The 12,359-nt window shown below is 42.5% G+C and overlaps 1 protein-coding gene across 1 annotated transcript in view; it reads right to left on the reverse strand.

The window, feature by feature from the left end:
• Positions 1-12,359, reverse strand: part of spag17 (sperm associated antigen 17) — a 342,330-nt gene that overhangs the window by 19,227 nt on the left and 310,744 nt on the right. The window contains exons 53-54 of the mRNA XM_078559611.1: positions 8,595-8,791; positions 7,180-7,240 (exon numbers count right to left, since the gene is read on the reverse strand). Of these exons, the coding sequence (XP_078415737.1) occupies positions 7,180-7,240; positions 8,595-8,791 (258 nt within the window). The remainder of the gene's footprint in view (positions 1-7,179; positions 7,241-8,594; positions 8,792-12,359) is intronic.

Below are 12,359 nucleotides of genomic sequence, written 5' to 3' on the forward strand. Positions count from 1 at the left end.
GTGCTATTTTATGTTTCTGACAAATTTCAAGACTGTTTTCCCTACACCCAGGCCAGGATTTTCCCCCCGTCGGTGACGGGGAAGTTGAAGAGCCGGTGTGCATAGGTGTGCCGCCAAAGGGTGCCCCCGATTGGAGGCACACCGCCATTTTATGTGGGCGGGCCAATTAAGGCGCGCCCAGGTTGACGTCTGCACGGAAGCGCTATGCACTCCCTGTGCGGTCGGGGGGGAATCCCTAAACCCGAGAGTGCGCTCTTTCGCGCATGCGCACAAAAGAGCGCACTCTTCTCCTTGAGGCAAAGTGCTGCCTCAGGGAGATCAGCTCTACTCTAAAAAATATTTAAAATAGGAAAAAAAAATCCTGACATATCCCCTTATGTGACACTGTCACATGAGTTGGGACATGTCCATAACTTTTAAAAACACTTTAATTAAGTTTTTTAAAACCTACACGAAACTTCATCCCACCCGTGGATGAGGTTTCATGCTTTTCCTAATGCCCACCAGGGCTCCTGGCCTGCCCACCGACCTTAAGGTTGGACAGGCAGGTCCATTAATTACTCAAATGACTCTGTCAATGGCCTCAGTTTGCCATTGACAGGTCGGTGGGCGCACAGCTGATTTTGCTGAGCCCCCGCCTACCTGAAAATTTAAATGGGGCACAGTGACGTCGGGAGTTCCGCCCCCCGCTCGCCGGCAGGAAGATCCTGGCCCCAGTATGAATCATTGATATATAGAGAGCAAAAGTGGACCCCCTGCTGAACACCATTTCAAATCTTTCTCCACTCTGAAATACTACAATTCTTTGTGTTCGCTTGTTAACCGACTTTCTATCCATGCTGCTGCATTTCCTATTATACCATTTGCCTGAATTTTTCCATCAGGCCTTTTGGTCCTGGAGAGCTATATACACTACATTGCCTAATCAGTTACTTCAAAAAACTTAACTATATTCGTCAAGCATGATTTGCCTTTGACAAATGTGTTGGAAGTCCTTCATTAACCCATACATATCTGAATGCTTGCTAGGCACCAAAATTTCTGGAGGCTGGAGGAGATGGTATAGTTGATTTTTGCTGGGAGCATGGGATAAGAAGTGGATCTTGGTTACGCCAAGTGTTGCCTCATTTTTCTTGGCCTTTTAGAATCCATTGTGGGTTGTGGGGATGAGGGGAAAGGGGAGACAGACATGCACCCTTTTCACCTTATAGGAATTTATCTATTTTGTACTCTATGTACATGACGTTTGCAGAAAAGAAACAGCATTCTCGCTGTCCTGGGAATTCTTCTGTCCATCTCATCTCATGTCCAAGGGCCATGATGGGCTTCTTCCCAAGTTTCCCTTGGAAGTTTCACCGTTTACATGATTGAAAGATCTCAGTGTCATGTACCATTTGAGGCATACAAAAGTGGTCCCAGACCGTTTGTAGATTCAGGTAATCATTTCTGGAGGATTAAATTACTGTACTATGGCTTCCGTAGAACCAAAAGAAAAAAAGTTGTGCCTTGTGGAGATCTCAGGTGCAACAGTATGGTGGTGCTTTGCCTTAAGAAGGGTGGGTTGGGCTAGACTTGGGTCACCAATGTAGCATTGGCAGACACACTCAGAATGTTCAGGACCGAAGTGCTTACCATTAATTTACATTAAGATTAACTGGTCTATAGCTACCTGGATTGCCTTTTTTCCCTTACAGAATATTAGATGCATAGTCCCATGGCAATGTTTGCATAAATAAGGGGAATTGAAAAATTGTGGCTGGAGCCTCTCCTATCTCACTTCTTTCAACAGCCTAGAGTGGTGGACTGGTGACTTATCCATCTTGAGTTCTGCTTATTTTTTTAAAAGAATTATTTTCTGCAATTAGTTTTATCAAACTAATTTGAGCATGTCCTCTCTGTACATCTACGTTCTCACTTTGAAAATCATTCGTTAAAACCAATATAAAATATGTGTTTAAATACTTCCATTTATCCTCCATAAATAGGCTTCCATTTTTATTCCTGAAGTGGTTGCAACATCTCTTTAGATATTGTAAAGGACTAAGGCTTCACACTGTATATTTTTATAAAATATATATAAATATTCTCATGGCTATTTCTAAAATTTTAAAAACTAAACAAAGATCCATAAAATGGCTGAAACTGTGTCTGTCTGTGACTCCAGAACAAAAGAAACCACTTTGCAGTTTCGGAAATCTCATACCTCCTTATCTTTGAGGAGTCAGTAATGATCACCTGGCACTGTACAGCCCAACTTCAAAGGGAGCTACATTGAAGGCATTTTGCATTTGATAACTCAGACTTGCCAGCAGACAAAGAACATCTACTAAGACAGTGGCCTCTCAAACATTCCTTGAAACCCATAATGGCAGACCTGAAGACTAAGTCGAATTCCAGACCCTGGATACACATCTTCTGTCAAAAATGGTGAAGAGGTGAAAATCATGTGACATAGACCTATGGCTTGTGGAACAAGTAATATTGCCTTGCTGAACTGAAAAGCTACCTGCTGTTTAACATCTGACTAGCAGGCCACACCAAAGGGATTTGGAGGAAAATGTAAATGGGCTAATTAGTAAGTTTGCAGATGACACTAAGGTTGGAGGAGTTGCAGATAGTGAAGACGATTGTCAAAGGATACAATGGGATATAGATCGGTTAGAGACTTGGGTGGAGAAATGGCAGATGGAGTTTAATCCGGACAAATGCGAGGTAATGCATTTTGGAAGGTCTAATACAGGTAGGAATTATACAGTAAATGGCAGAACCCTTAAGTGCATCGATGGGCAGAGGGATCTGGGTGTACAGGTCCACAGGTCACTGAAAGTGGCAACACAGGTGGATAAGGTAGCCATGAAGGCATATGGCATGCTTGCCTTCATCGGCAGGGGTATTGAGTATAAAATCTGGGAAGTCATGCTGCAGCTGTATAGAACCTTGGTTAGGCCACACTTGGAATATTGCATGCAATTCTGGTCGCCACATTACCAGAAGGATATGGAGGCATTGGAGAGGGTGCAGAGGAGGTTTACCAGGATGCTGCCTGGTCTGGAGGTTATTAGCTATGAGGAGAGGATGGAGGAACTCGGATTGTTCTCACTAGGGCGACGGAGATTGAGGGGCGACTTGATAGAAGTTTACAAAATTATGAGTGGCATGGACAGAGTAGATAGTCAGAAGCTTTTTCCCCAGGGTGGAAGAGTCAATTACTAGGGGACATAGATTTAAGGTGAGAGGAGAAAACTTTAGAGGAGATGTGCGGGGCAAGTTTTTTTGTGCAGAGGGTAGTGAGTGTCTGGAATTTGCTGCCAGAGGAGGTGGTGGAAGCAGGTACGATAGTGGTGTTTAAGAGGCAGCTTGACAAATACATGAATAGGATGGGAATAGAGGGATACGGACCCCGAAAGTGCAAAATGTTTTAGTTTGACAGGCAATATGATCGGCGCAGGCTTGGAGGGCTGAAGGGCCTTTTCCTGTGCTGTACTTTTCTTCGTTCTTTGTTCTGGCCCAGGTTGGACACCTGGTCCCATCCGCCCTGCTTCTGCTGGAAGTTCTGTTTCTAAAATTGTTATACCCAGGAATATTAAGGCCCCAGTCTTATCCAGACTTAAATCATGTCCCTGTTATAGCTACTATTCATATCCCACCATAGCCAACCCTTCAATTTTTTTTGAATGCTTTGTGCATTCTTACACATACAAGTCAATCTTGATAGCAGGGAAGAAAATACTGTTATGTGGTTAGGATAGTAGTAAGTGAAATTTCATAACTGTTCAGCAATTGTACAATAATGTCACCACAGCAATTTGCACTCAATTTTGATAACGTCTGCAGTGCAGCATAGCAATAGGTGTATATAAAAAAGTACATGATGAAATCAACACCCAGTGAATCATGTAGCAATGATTTTGTTTTTAAATGTTTACTGAAGTTTTAACTAACACAGAAAACAGGGAAGCTAACAGGACTAACAAAAAGGGCAGGCAATGGCATAGTGGTATTGTTGCTGGACTAGTAATCCAGAAATCCAGGGTAATGCTCTGGGCACCCGGGTTCAAATTCCGCCACAGCAGATAGTGAATTTGAATTGAATAAAAATCTAGAATTAAAAGTCGAATGATGACCATGAAACCATTGTCGATTGTTGTAAAAACCATCTGGCTCACTAATGCCCCTTTAGGGAAGGAAATCTGCTGTCCTTGTCTAGCCTACAGATGACTCCAACCCACAGCAATGTGGTTGACTCTTAAATGCCTTCTGAACAAGGGCAATTAGGAATGGGCAATAAATGCTGGCCTAGCCAGCAATGCCCAAATCCAATTAATGAATTTTAAAAAAAGACTGGAAGGAATTGTTAAGTGCAACATCAGAGAGCAAAACTGTTTGCCGATAAGGAAGCTTAAGGTAAGGGTTATGACTTTAAAGAGGATGCTACAAGAATTTACAAGTGCAAACAAAAGTGCAGGTAATATCAAGGGTGAGTGGGTGGCATTAGATCTATACACCCTTGTAAAGATACAAATAAACATTAAACAAAGAATAAGCAGAAGATAGCAAATACTTTGAGCGACTACTTTTTCCCATTATTCATAAGGGATGGCACAAGCAACATGCACTCTTCAAACAGAGATAATCTGGGCAATATTAATCATTTGGATATAATTGAGATGGAAGTACTAGACAGGATAAAATGTCTTAAAAAAAATTCCCAGAGATAAATCATTTATCCCAAGAGTGCTGAACATGACTATACCCTAGGCTTGTGAGGCATTTAGAAGAGGAGGATGATTTAACTGTGAAATTAACTGGGGCATTCTTTTCAGACTTAAACAATGAAGCATCTACAAATATAGAGGACAGTGGAATTTAGACTGTGGATTGAACAGACTGATTCCAAGACTGTGCTTGAAAATTCACATGTGGCTAACAATGAGGAATCTCCTCTAACTAGTAGCAAAATTGATTTTTGTATACACAAGAGAAACAAAATAAAACATTGCAAGAAATTGTAAGTTTTAATTGGATTATGACTCCTGGTTACAGATTCAACAACTTAATGTTGTCAAGGTGGACTGACCTGTGGAGCTTGGGGGAGTGTTATATGGATTTTATGTGATGAGATGGTTGTTAAAATGTGTAGCATGTTGTAAGCTGTTATATTTTAGATGGTAGGAGTGAAACGTATCGCGATGGTGATGGGTTTTCATTTTCCTCAAAAGGAGAAATTACAAATATGTATTTCATGATTCACATGAATTTCATGATTAATGTGTTTTAGGAATATAACTTCTAGTTTGGGGATTGAAATTTTTGAATGCAAGATAAATGAAAACTCCCAGTTTGAGAAACTGGTAAACAGAGCTAAAGTAATTGCAATTCAAAGGGTAGTCTATATTTATTTAATAAATAAAACACTAAACACTAGTGGGAAAACACTAAATAATGGGTGACACTTCTCTGAGTTTCTTGATGGAGATGGGATGTCTACAACTGTCTCCATAAAGGGTTTAAATTATTCACGTGGTTTCCCAGAATAAAGGAAAGGCTTGAGAATTGGAGATAATTCGTTTAAATCTCTATCTGGGTCAAGCCAGTGCCAAGTTGCTTTGGGGATAGATAAGGGAGGTTTTTTTTTATTGGTTTTGGGTTTTATCTAAATGTGATTTCTGACAGGAGCAAGCAGTCAGTTAAAGCCTAGGAGCAGCTTTGAGACAAGCAGAGAGAGAGAATGCTCCAGGAGGCTGTAGACTGGTAGCAGAGGGCTATCACAAACCAAGGGTGTTTTCTGATTTGGAGTCACTAAGCAAGAAAGCTGTGAGGCCCATGCTTGAATTGGGGAGTCCAAAATCATGAAGTGCTAAAGGAGAGTTGGAGGGTCACCAAACTGGATGATAGGGGAAGGACCCCAAGAAATCTCATACCTCAGGGAATAGCAGGAATACTGAGGAGAATCAAAGTGAATTCCTGAGAGCTGTGGCACACTTTGGTTTGGTCCCAGGAGAAGTGAAGGAACCCTTGAGATCCTGTAAACTCTTGGGTGGAAATAAAAGTAAAAGTAAAACAAGGAGTGTGCTGTTGAGATTTTTGAGCATAAAGTAAGTGTTTATGAAATATAGTGTTAAATTAGTAGTGCTTGCTTTGTTTAATTCTTGTACAGTACAAGTTTTTTTGTTTAAAATGTGAAATTGTATGGCGTGATTCTTTCAGTTAATAACTGGGAGTTCAAATTGCTTTACTGGTCTCCACTGAGATCATAACACTAGTTACATTGTAGGAGCAACCTCACCATCCATATTGCAGCATTTTAAGGAAAGGCCCAGCAGCGCCTTCACAGGGGCAACTATAGATAGGCAACAGGCTTGCGAATGATGCCCAAATCCCGGGAATGAATGTTAAAAAAAGTATAATACAAGCCAAATTGTATTGTTCTATGCTTAAATCACAGCTTGCGAGCTGTGTCCAATTCTAATCACTGAGCTCCAAAGAAGACATTCAAAAACTGGAGGCACTGGAGTGAAGAGCCAAAAAACTAATTCCCGGAGTCAGAGATTTGAGGAAAGCCTGGAGAAACTAGAAGGGGACATGAGAAAAAAGGGAGTAGAAAGATATGCTGAAAGGCTGAGATTAGGTAGATAGAATGGCAGGAGGCTCATGTGGGATTAAACACTAGCACAGATTAATTCGGCCTGTTTCTACGCTGTATATTTTCCTTGTAAGTCTATATTATTGATCAAGGTAAATCTCGAAACTTATTTTGAAGTAAATTGTAAGAGTAGACAGAAAGACAGGTTCAAACTGGCAAGTTTCAAATTAATCACCACCACCTTCTCAAGGGCAATTATAGGGATGGCCAGCCAGCGAAGCCCACATCCCATGACTGAATTTAAAAAAAATGACTGATATCAGCAAGTTCTTTTTTCACATGATTAGCACATGGAATGGGCTCGCAGAAAATGGAGTCACAGAGGCAAAATCGCCAGAAGCAATTGGATGCTGCAATGGGAGGTGGGCAGGGGGTAGGGAAACATTAGTGTTGCTTCACCTATTAACCAGCTGTATTTAAACAATTCCAGCTGAAAGTTTTCAGAGTTATTTGACCTGATTAACTATTTTTTAAAAATACTTTAAACAATGATTACTGTACTAAAACATTTCTGTTTAAATGGAGTGATTACTTACAGGTCCTGGTTTAAAACACACTCTGAGTCCAGTGCTGGGCGGAGGCTGCTTCACTCGAAATCTAAACAAAAATGATAATTCATAGTGAAGATTCATACTGTAAAACTTAAGTTACCCTTTTGTAGATCAAGACCGTAATCATTCATAAAGGATTGGGAAACATACTTCAGCAAATAGGAAGAATATTTTTATTAGGTTTTAAGGTTTATACTCAGTTCAATGTGTCCAGCCACTCCTCTGAGTAGACCTTGCATCCCTATGAACTGAATTGTGCGTCACTGTCCAATATTTAGTTTACCAAAATGAAAGACCCAAAGGTTGAACAGGCAACTGCTTGCTACTGCTCTCTGGCTGACTGGAATGATTCATGGTGTCTTTGGTAGACAGACAAGTGTGCATTCCATCAGAGGCTCAAGTTGTAAACCAAAAGGTGACAACCACAACTTGCATTTATACACACCTTTATTGTAATAAAACATCCCAAGGCGCCTCATAGAAGTCTTATAAGCAAAATTTAACACCGAGCCACATAAGGCAATGTTAGGACAAATGCAACAAGCTTAATCAAAGGATAGATTTTAACAAGTGTATTATCATAGAATAGAATCATAGAATGGCAAGTGGTAATGTCACTGGACTAGTAATCTAGAGCCCAGGATAATTCTCTGGGAACTTGAGTTCAAATCCCACCACAGCAGCTGGTGGAATTTAAATTCAATTAATAAATAGTTGCAAAAAACCCATCTGATTAACTAGTGCTCTTTAGAAAAGGAAATCCCTAAACCTTAACAAAACAAAAACAGAATTACCTGGAAAAACTCAGCAGGTCTGGCAGCATCGGCGGAGAAGAGTTGACATTTCGAGTCCTCATGACCCTTCAACAGAACTGTTGATGCTGCCAGACCTGCTGAGTTTTTCCAGGTAATTCTGTTTTTGTTTTGTTTTGGATTTCCAGCATCCGCAGTAGTTTTTTGTTTTAATCCCTAAACCTTACCTAGTCTGACCTACATGTGACTCCAAATCCACAGCAATGTAGTTGATTCTTAAGTGCTGTAACTTAGTTCAAGGGCAACAAATGCTGACATTGCCGGCAACACTCACATCCCATGAAGGGATAAAGAAAAAAAATAATAGTTTATGGGTTCTTGTAGTGGATTATAATAATATACTATTATACTGTCATTTCACCAGAGAGACTTGAGTTCAGCATCATCCAAATAGCTTAAGGTAGTGCTGTTGCCAGGCCCTAGCCTTTACCTAGCCCATAGAGATTCATGTGGGTGCTAAATAGCCATTCTACATCTAAGTGATGATGTTTCCGATTCAAGAATGGCTGCTTCCAGTTAAAGAGAGAAAAGGAAAAACATTTTATTCCCAATTGAGGATAAGTGAACATAAGTTATAGATTAAAATACCTGCAGGTATCTATTCCAACATTCTTCAGTAAGACAGTGTAGGTATAGGTAAAACCCTCTTGGAGGACAGCAAAATTCACCTTTCTTGGAAATAGCTCAAAGCCTCGTGTTGGTTTCGTTAATATACCACCTGCTATGGGACCAGCAACGGATACTGTATTGACTTTTCTTCTGACTGGCTCTTCAATAACAGTAAACTGCAACGGATAAATATAGAAGTTTTAGGGGAAGTTTTAATACCATCTGCTCAGCAGAAATGACCAGTTGGGCAGACAGTTAACATCACCGGGTGACTTAACAGATGACATCCCTCCTGTATCCAGACATCTTCAATTTTAATCTGCTCAGTTGAACAGGTGACAGTGGTATCCACCTGAAACCAGTGGGATCCTTCTGTAAATATATAAATCGGGATCCAGTGATGCTATTGAACTCCACCTGCAATTTTAATTGTGGTCTGAGAGGGGAAGCCATTGTAGAGAAGCCAGGTGAAGAGTGGGAAGAAGATCCATGACCAAAAATAGCCATTTAAGCTAAGTTTTCATTCCTTTTCTTGTGGGCTTGCCAATTCTGGCTGGATGTCATATAATCTCCAACCTTCATCTGCCCCTCCCCCAGATGTCTACCACTGGTCTCCTAGCCGACCTGAGAGCAGTGAAGCTTGAAGCTGTCCCACTCCCCCAGAGCCAGACACTCAATATATATTTCAGGCTGAGTTCAGCTTCTGCCTCACACTCTGCTTGGGAATGGGCAACCTTTCGGTGAGAACTAACCCCACAATGCAGTGGTCCCACTTGCATTTCTTTTGTCCCAGAAGCACTGCGGCTGGTGAGGAGACTCAAAACAATTCTCAGGCTTGACAGAGACAGTGGTGGCCTCAACCCAGCTCTTGGGACTACCATCTTTACATGAAGTAGAACCGACATTCTGAAAACAGCCAGCAGCCATCAGCCCCCCAAGATAAAAGTTCAAGCTGCCTGCCAAACACGTCCACATATTCACTTTATCTATATCCATTAATATTTTACATATCCTAAATTGCCCAGATTGCTTTCAATGGTCACAGAAGATAGATGCCAATTCCAGTAGGGGGAGGCGGTGGCAGAGTGGTATTGTTACTGGACTAGTAATCCAGAGAACCAGGATAACCCACGGCAGATGGTGGAATGTGAATTCAATAAAAATCTGGAATTAAAAGTCTAATGATAATCATTAAACCATTGTCTGTTGTAAAAATCCATCTGGTTCACTAATGCCCTTTAGGGTTAGAAATCTGCCGTCATTGCCAGGTCTGGCCTACATGTGACTCCAGACCCACAGCAATGTGGTTGCCTCTTAACTGCCATCTGAAATGGCCTAGCAAACCACTCAGTTGTATCAAACCATTAAAAAGCGGACCACCCGGCATCAACCTAGGCACCGGAAACAACAACAGCAAACTCAGCCCTGTCAACCCTGCAAAGTCCTCCTTGTTAACATCTGGGGGCTTGTGCTAAAAGTGGGAGAGCTGTCTCACAGACTAGTGAAGCAGCAGCCTGACATAGTTATACTCACCTTACACTGACAGGACAGACTCAGCAAAGGTGGCAGCACAATGGTATACAGTTGGGAAGGAGCTACCTTGGGAGTCCTCAACATTGACTCCGGACCCTATGAAGTCTCAAGAAGCATCAAACATGGGCAAGGAAACCTCCTGCTGAATACCACGAACCGTGCTCCCCTCAGCTGATGAATCAGTGCTCCTCCATGTTGAACATCGCCATCAGTGGCAAGGGTGCAAAATACACTCTGAGTGGGGGACTTCAATGTCCATCACCAAGAGTGGTTCGGTAGCACCACTACAGACATAGCTGCTAGAGTGGGTGTGCAGTAGGTGTTGAGGGAACCAAAAAGAGGAGAAAACATATTTGACCTCATCCTCACCAACCTGCCTGCCACAGATGACAGTATCGGTAAGAGTGACCACCACACAGTTCTGGCGGAGACGGTCTCATTTTCACATTGAGGATACCCTCCAATGTGTTGTGTGGTATTACCACTGTGCTAAGTGGGATAGATTTTGAACAGATCGAACAACTCAAGGCTGGGCATACATGAGGCGCTGTGGGCCATCAGCAGCAACAGAGTTGTACTCAACCACAATCTGTACTCAACCTTATGGCCCGCCATATCCCCACTATCATTACCACCAAGCCAGGGGATCAACCCTGGTTCAATGAAGATTGCAGGGGGACATACCAGCAGCATCAAGCGTACCTAAAATGAGACGTCAACCTGGTGAAGCTATAACACAGGACTACTTGCGTGCCAAACAGCATAAGCAGAAAGCGATAGATGGAGCTAAGCAATTCTACAACCAATGGATCAGATCTAAGCTCTGCAGTCCTGCCACATCCAGTCGTGAATGGTGGTGGACAATTAAACAACTCACTGGAGTAGGAGGTCCCATGAATATCCCCATCCTCAATGCTGGGGGAGCCTAGCACACCAGTGCAAAAGATAAGGCTGAAGCATTTGCAACTATCTTCAGCCAGAAGTGCTGAATATATGATCCATTTTGGCCTCCTCTGGAGGTTCCCAGTATCATAGATGCCAGTCTTCAGCCAATTCAATTCACGTCACGTGATATCAAGAAATGGCTGAAGGCACTGGATACTGTATAGGCCTTGACAATATTCCGGCAATAGTACTGAAGACTTCTGCTCCAGAACTTGCCGCACCGCTAGCCAAGCTGCTCCAGTACAGCTACGACACTGGCATCTACCCAGCTATGTGGTAAGTTGCCAAGGTGTCATGTACACAAAAAGCGGGAAAAATCCAACCCAGCCAATTACTCTCCATCATCAGTAAAGTGACAGAAGAGGTCATCAACAGTGCTATCAAGCAGCACTTGCTTCGAAATAAGCTGCTCACTGATGCTCATCTTGGGCTCCGCAAAGTCGACTCAGCTCCTGACCTCATTACAGCTTGGTTCAAACATGGACAAAAGAGCTGAACTTCAGAGGGGAGGTGAGAGTGACTGCCCTTGACATCAAGGCAGCATTTGACCGACTGTGGCATCGAGGAGCCCTAGCAAAACGGGAGTCAATGGGAATTATGGGGGGGAACTCTCTGCTGGTTGGAGTCATGCCTAGCACAAAGGAAGGTGGTTGTGGTGGTTGTTGGAAGTCAATCATCTCAGTTCCATGACACTGCAGGAGTTCCACAGGGTAATGTCCTCGGCCTAACTATATTCAGCTGCTTCATCAATGACCTTCTTCCCAACATAAGGTTGCACAATGTTCAGCATCATTCACGACTCCTCAGATATTGAAGCAGTCCATGTCCAAATGCAGCAAGACCTGGACAATATCCAGGCTTGGGCTGACAAGTGGCAAGTAACATTAATGCTGCACAATTGCCAGGCAATGACCATCTCCAACAAGAGAGAATCTATCTGTCGCTCCTGGACATTCAATGGCATTATAATCGCTGAATCCCCCAATATCAACACCCTGGAGGTTACCATTAACCAGAAACTGAAATGGATTAGCCATATAAATACTGTGGCTACAAGAGGGATCAGAGGCTAGGAATCCTGAGGCGAGTAACTCACCTCCTGACTCCTCAACACCTGTCCACCATCTACAAGGTGTAAGTCTGGAGTGTGATGGAATACTCTCCACTTGCCTAGATGAGTGCAGCTCTAACAAGACTCAAGAAGATTGACACCATCCAGGACAAAGCAGCCCACTTGATTGGCATCACATCCACAAACATTCACTC

The sequence above is a fragment of the Cetorhinus maximus genome, chromosome 16, assembly GCF_964194155.1.
Source record: "Cetorhinus maximus chromosome 16, sCetMax3.hap1.1, whole genome shotgun sequence".
Lineage (NCBI taxonomy): Eukaryota > Metazoa > Chordata > Chondrichthyes > Lamniformes > Cetorhinidae > Cetorhinus > Cetorhinus maximus.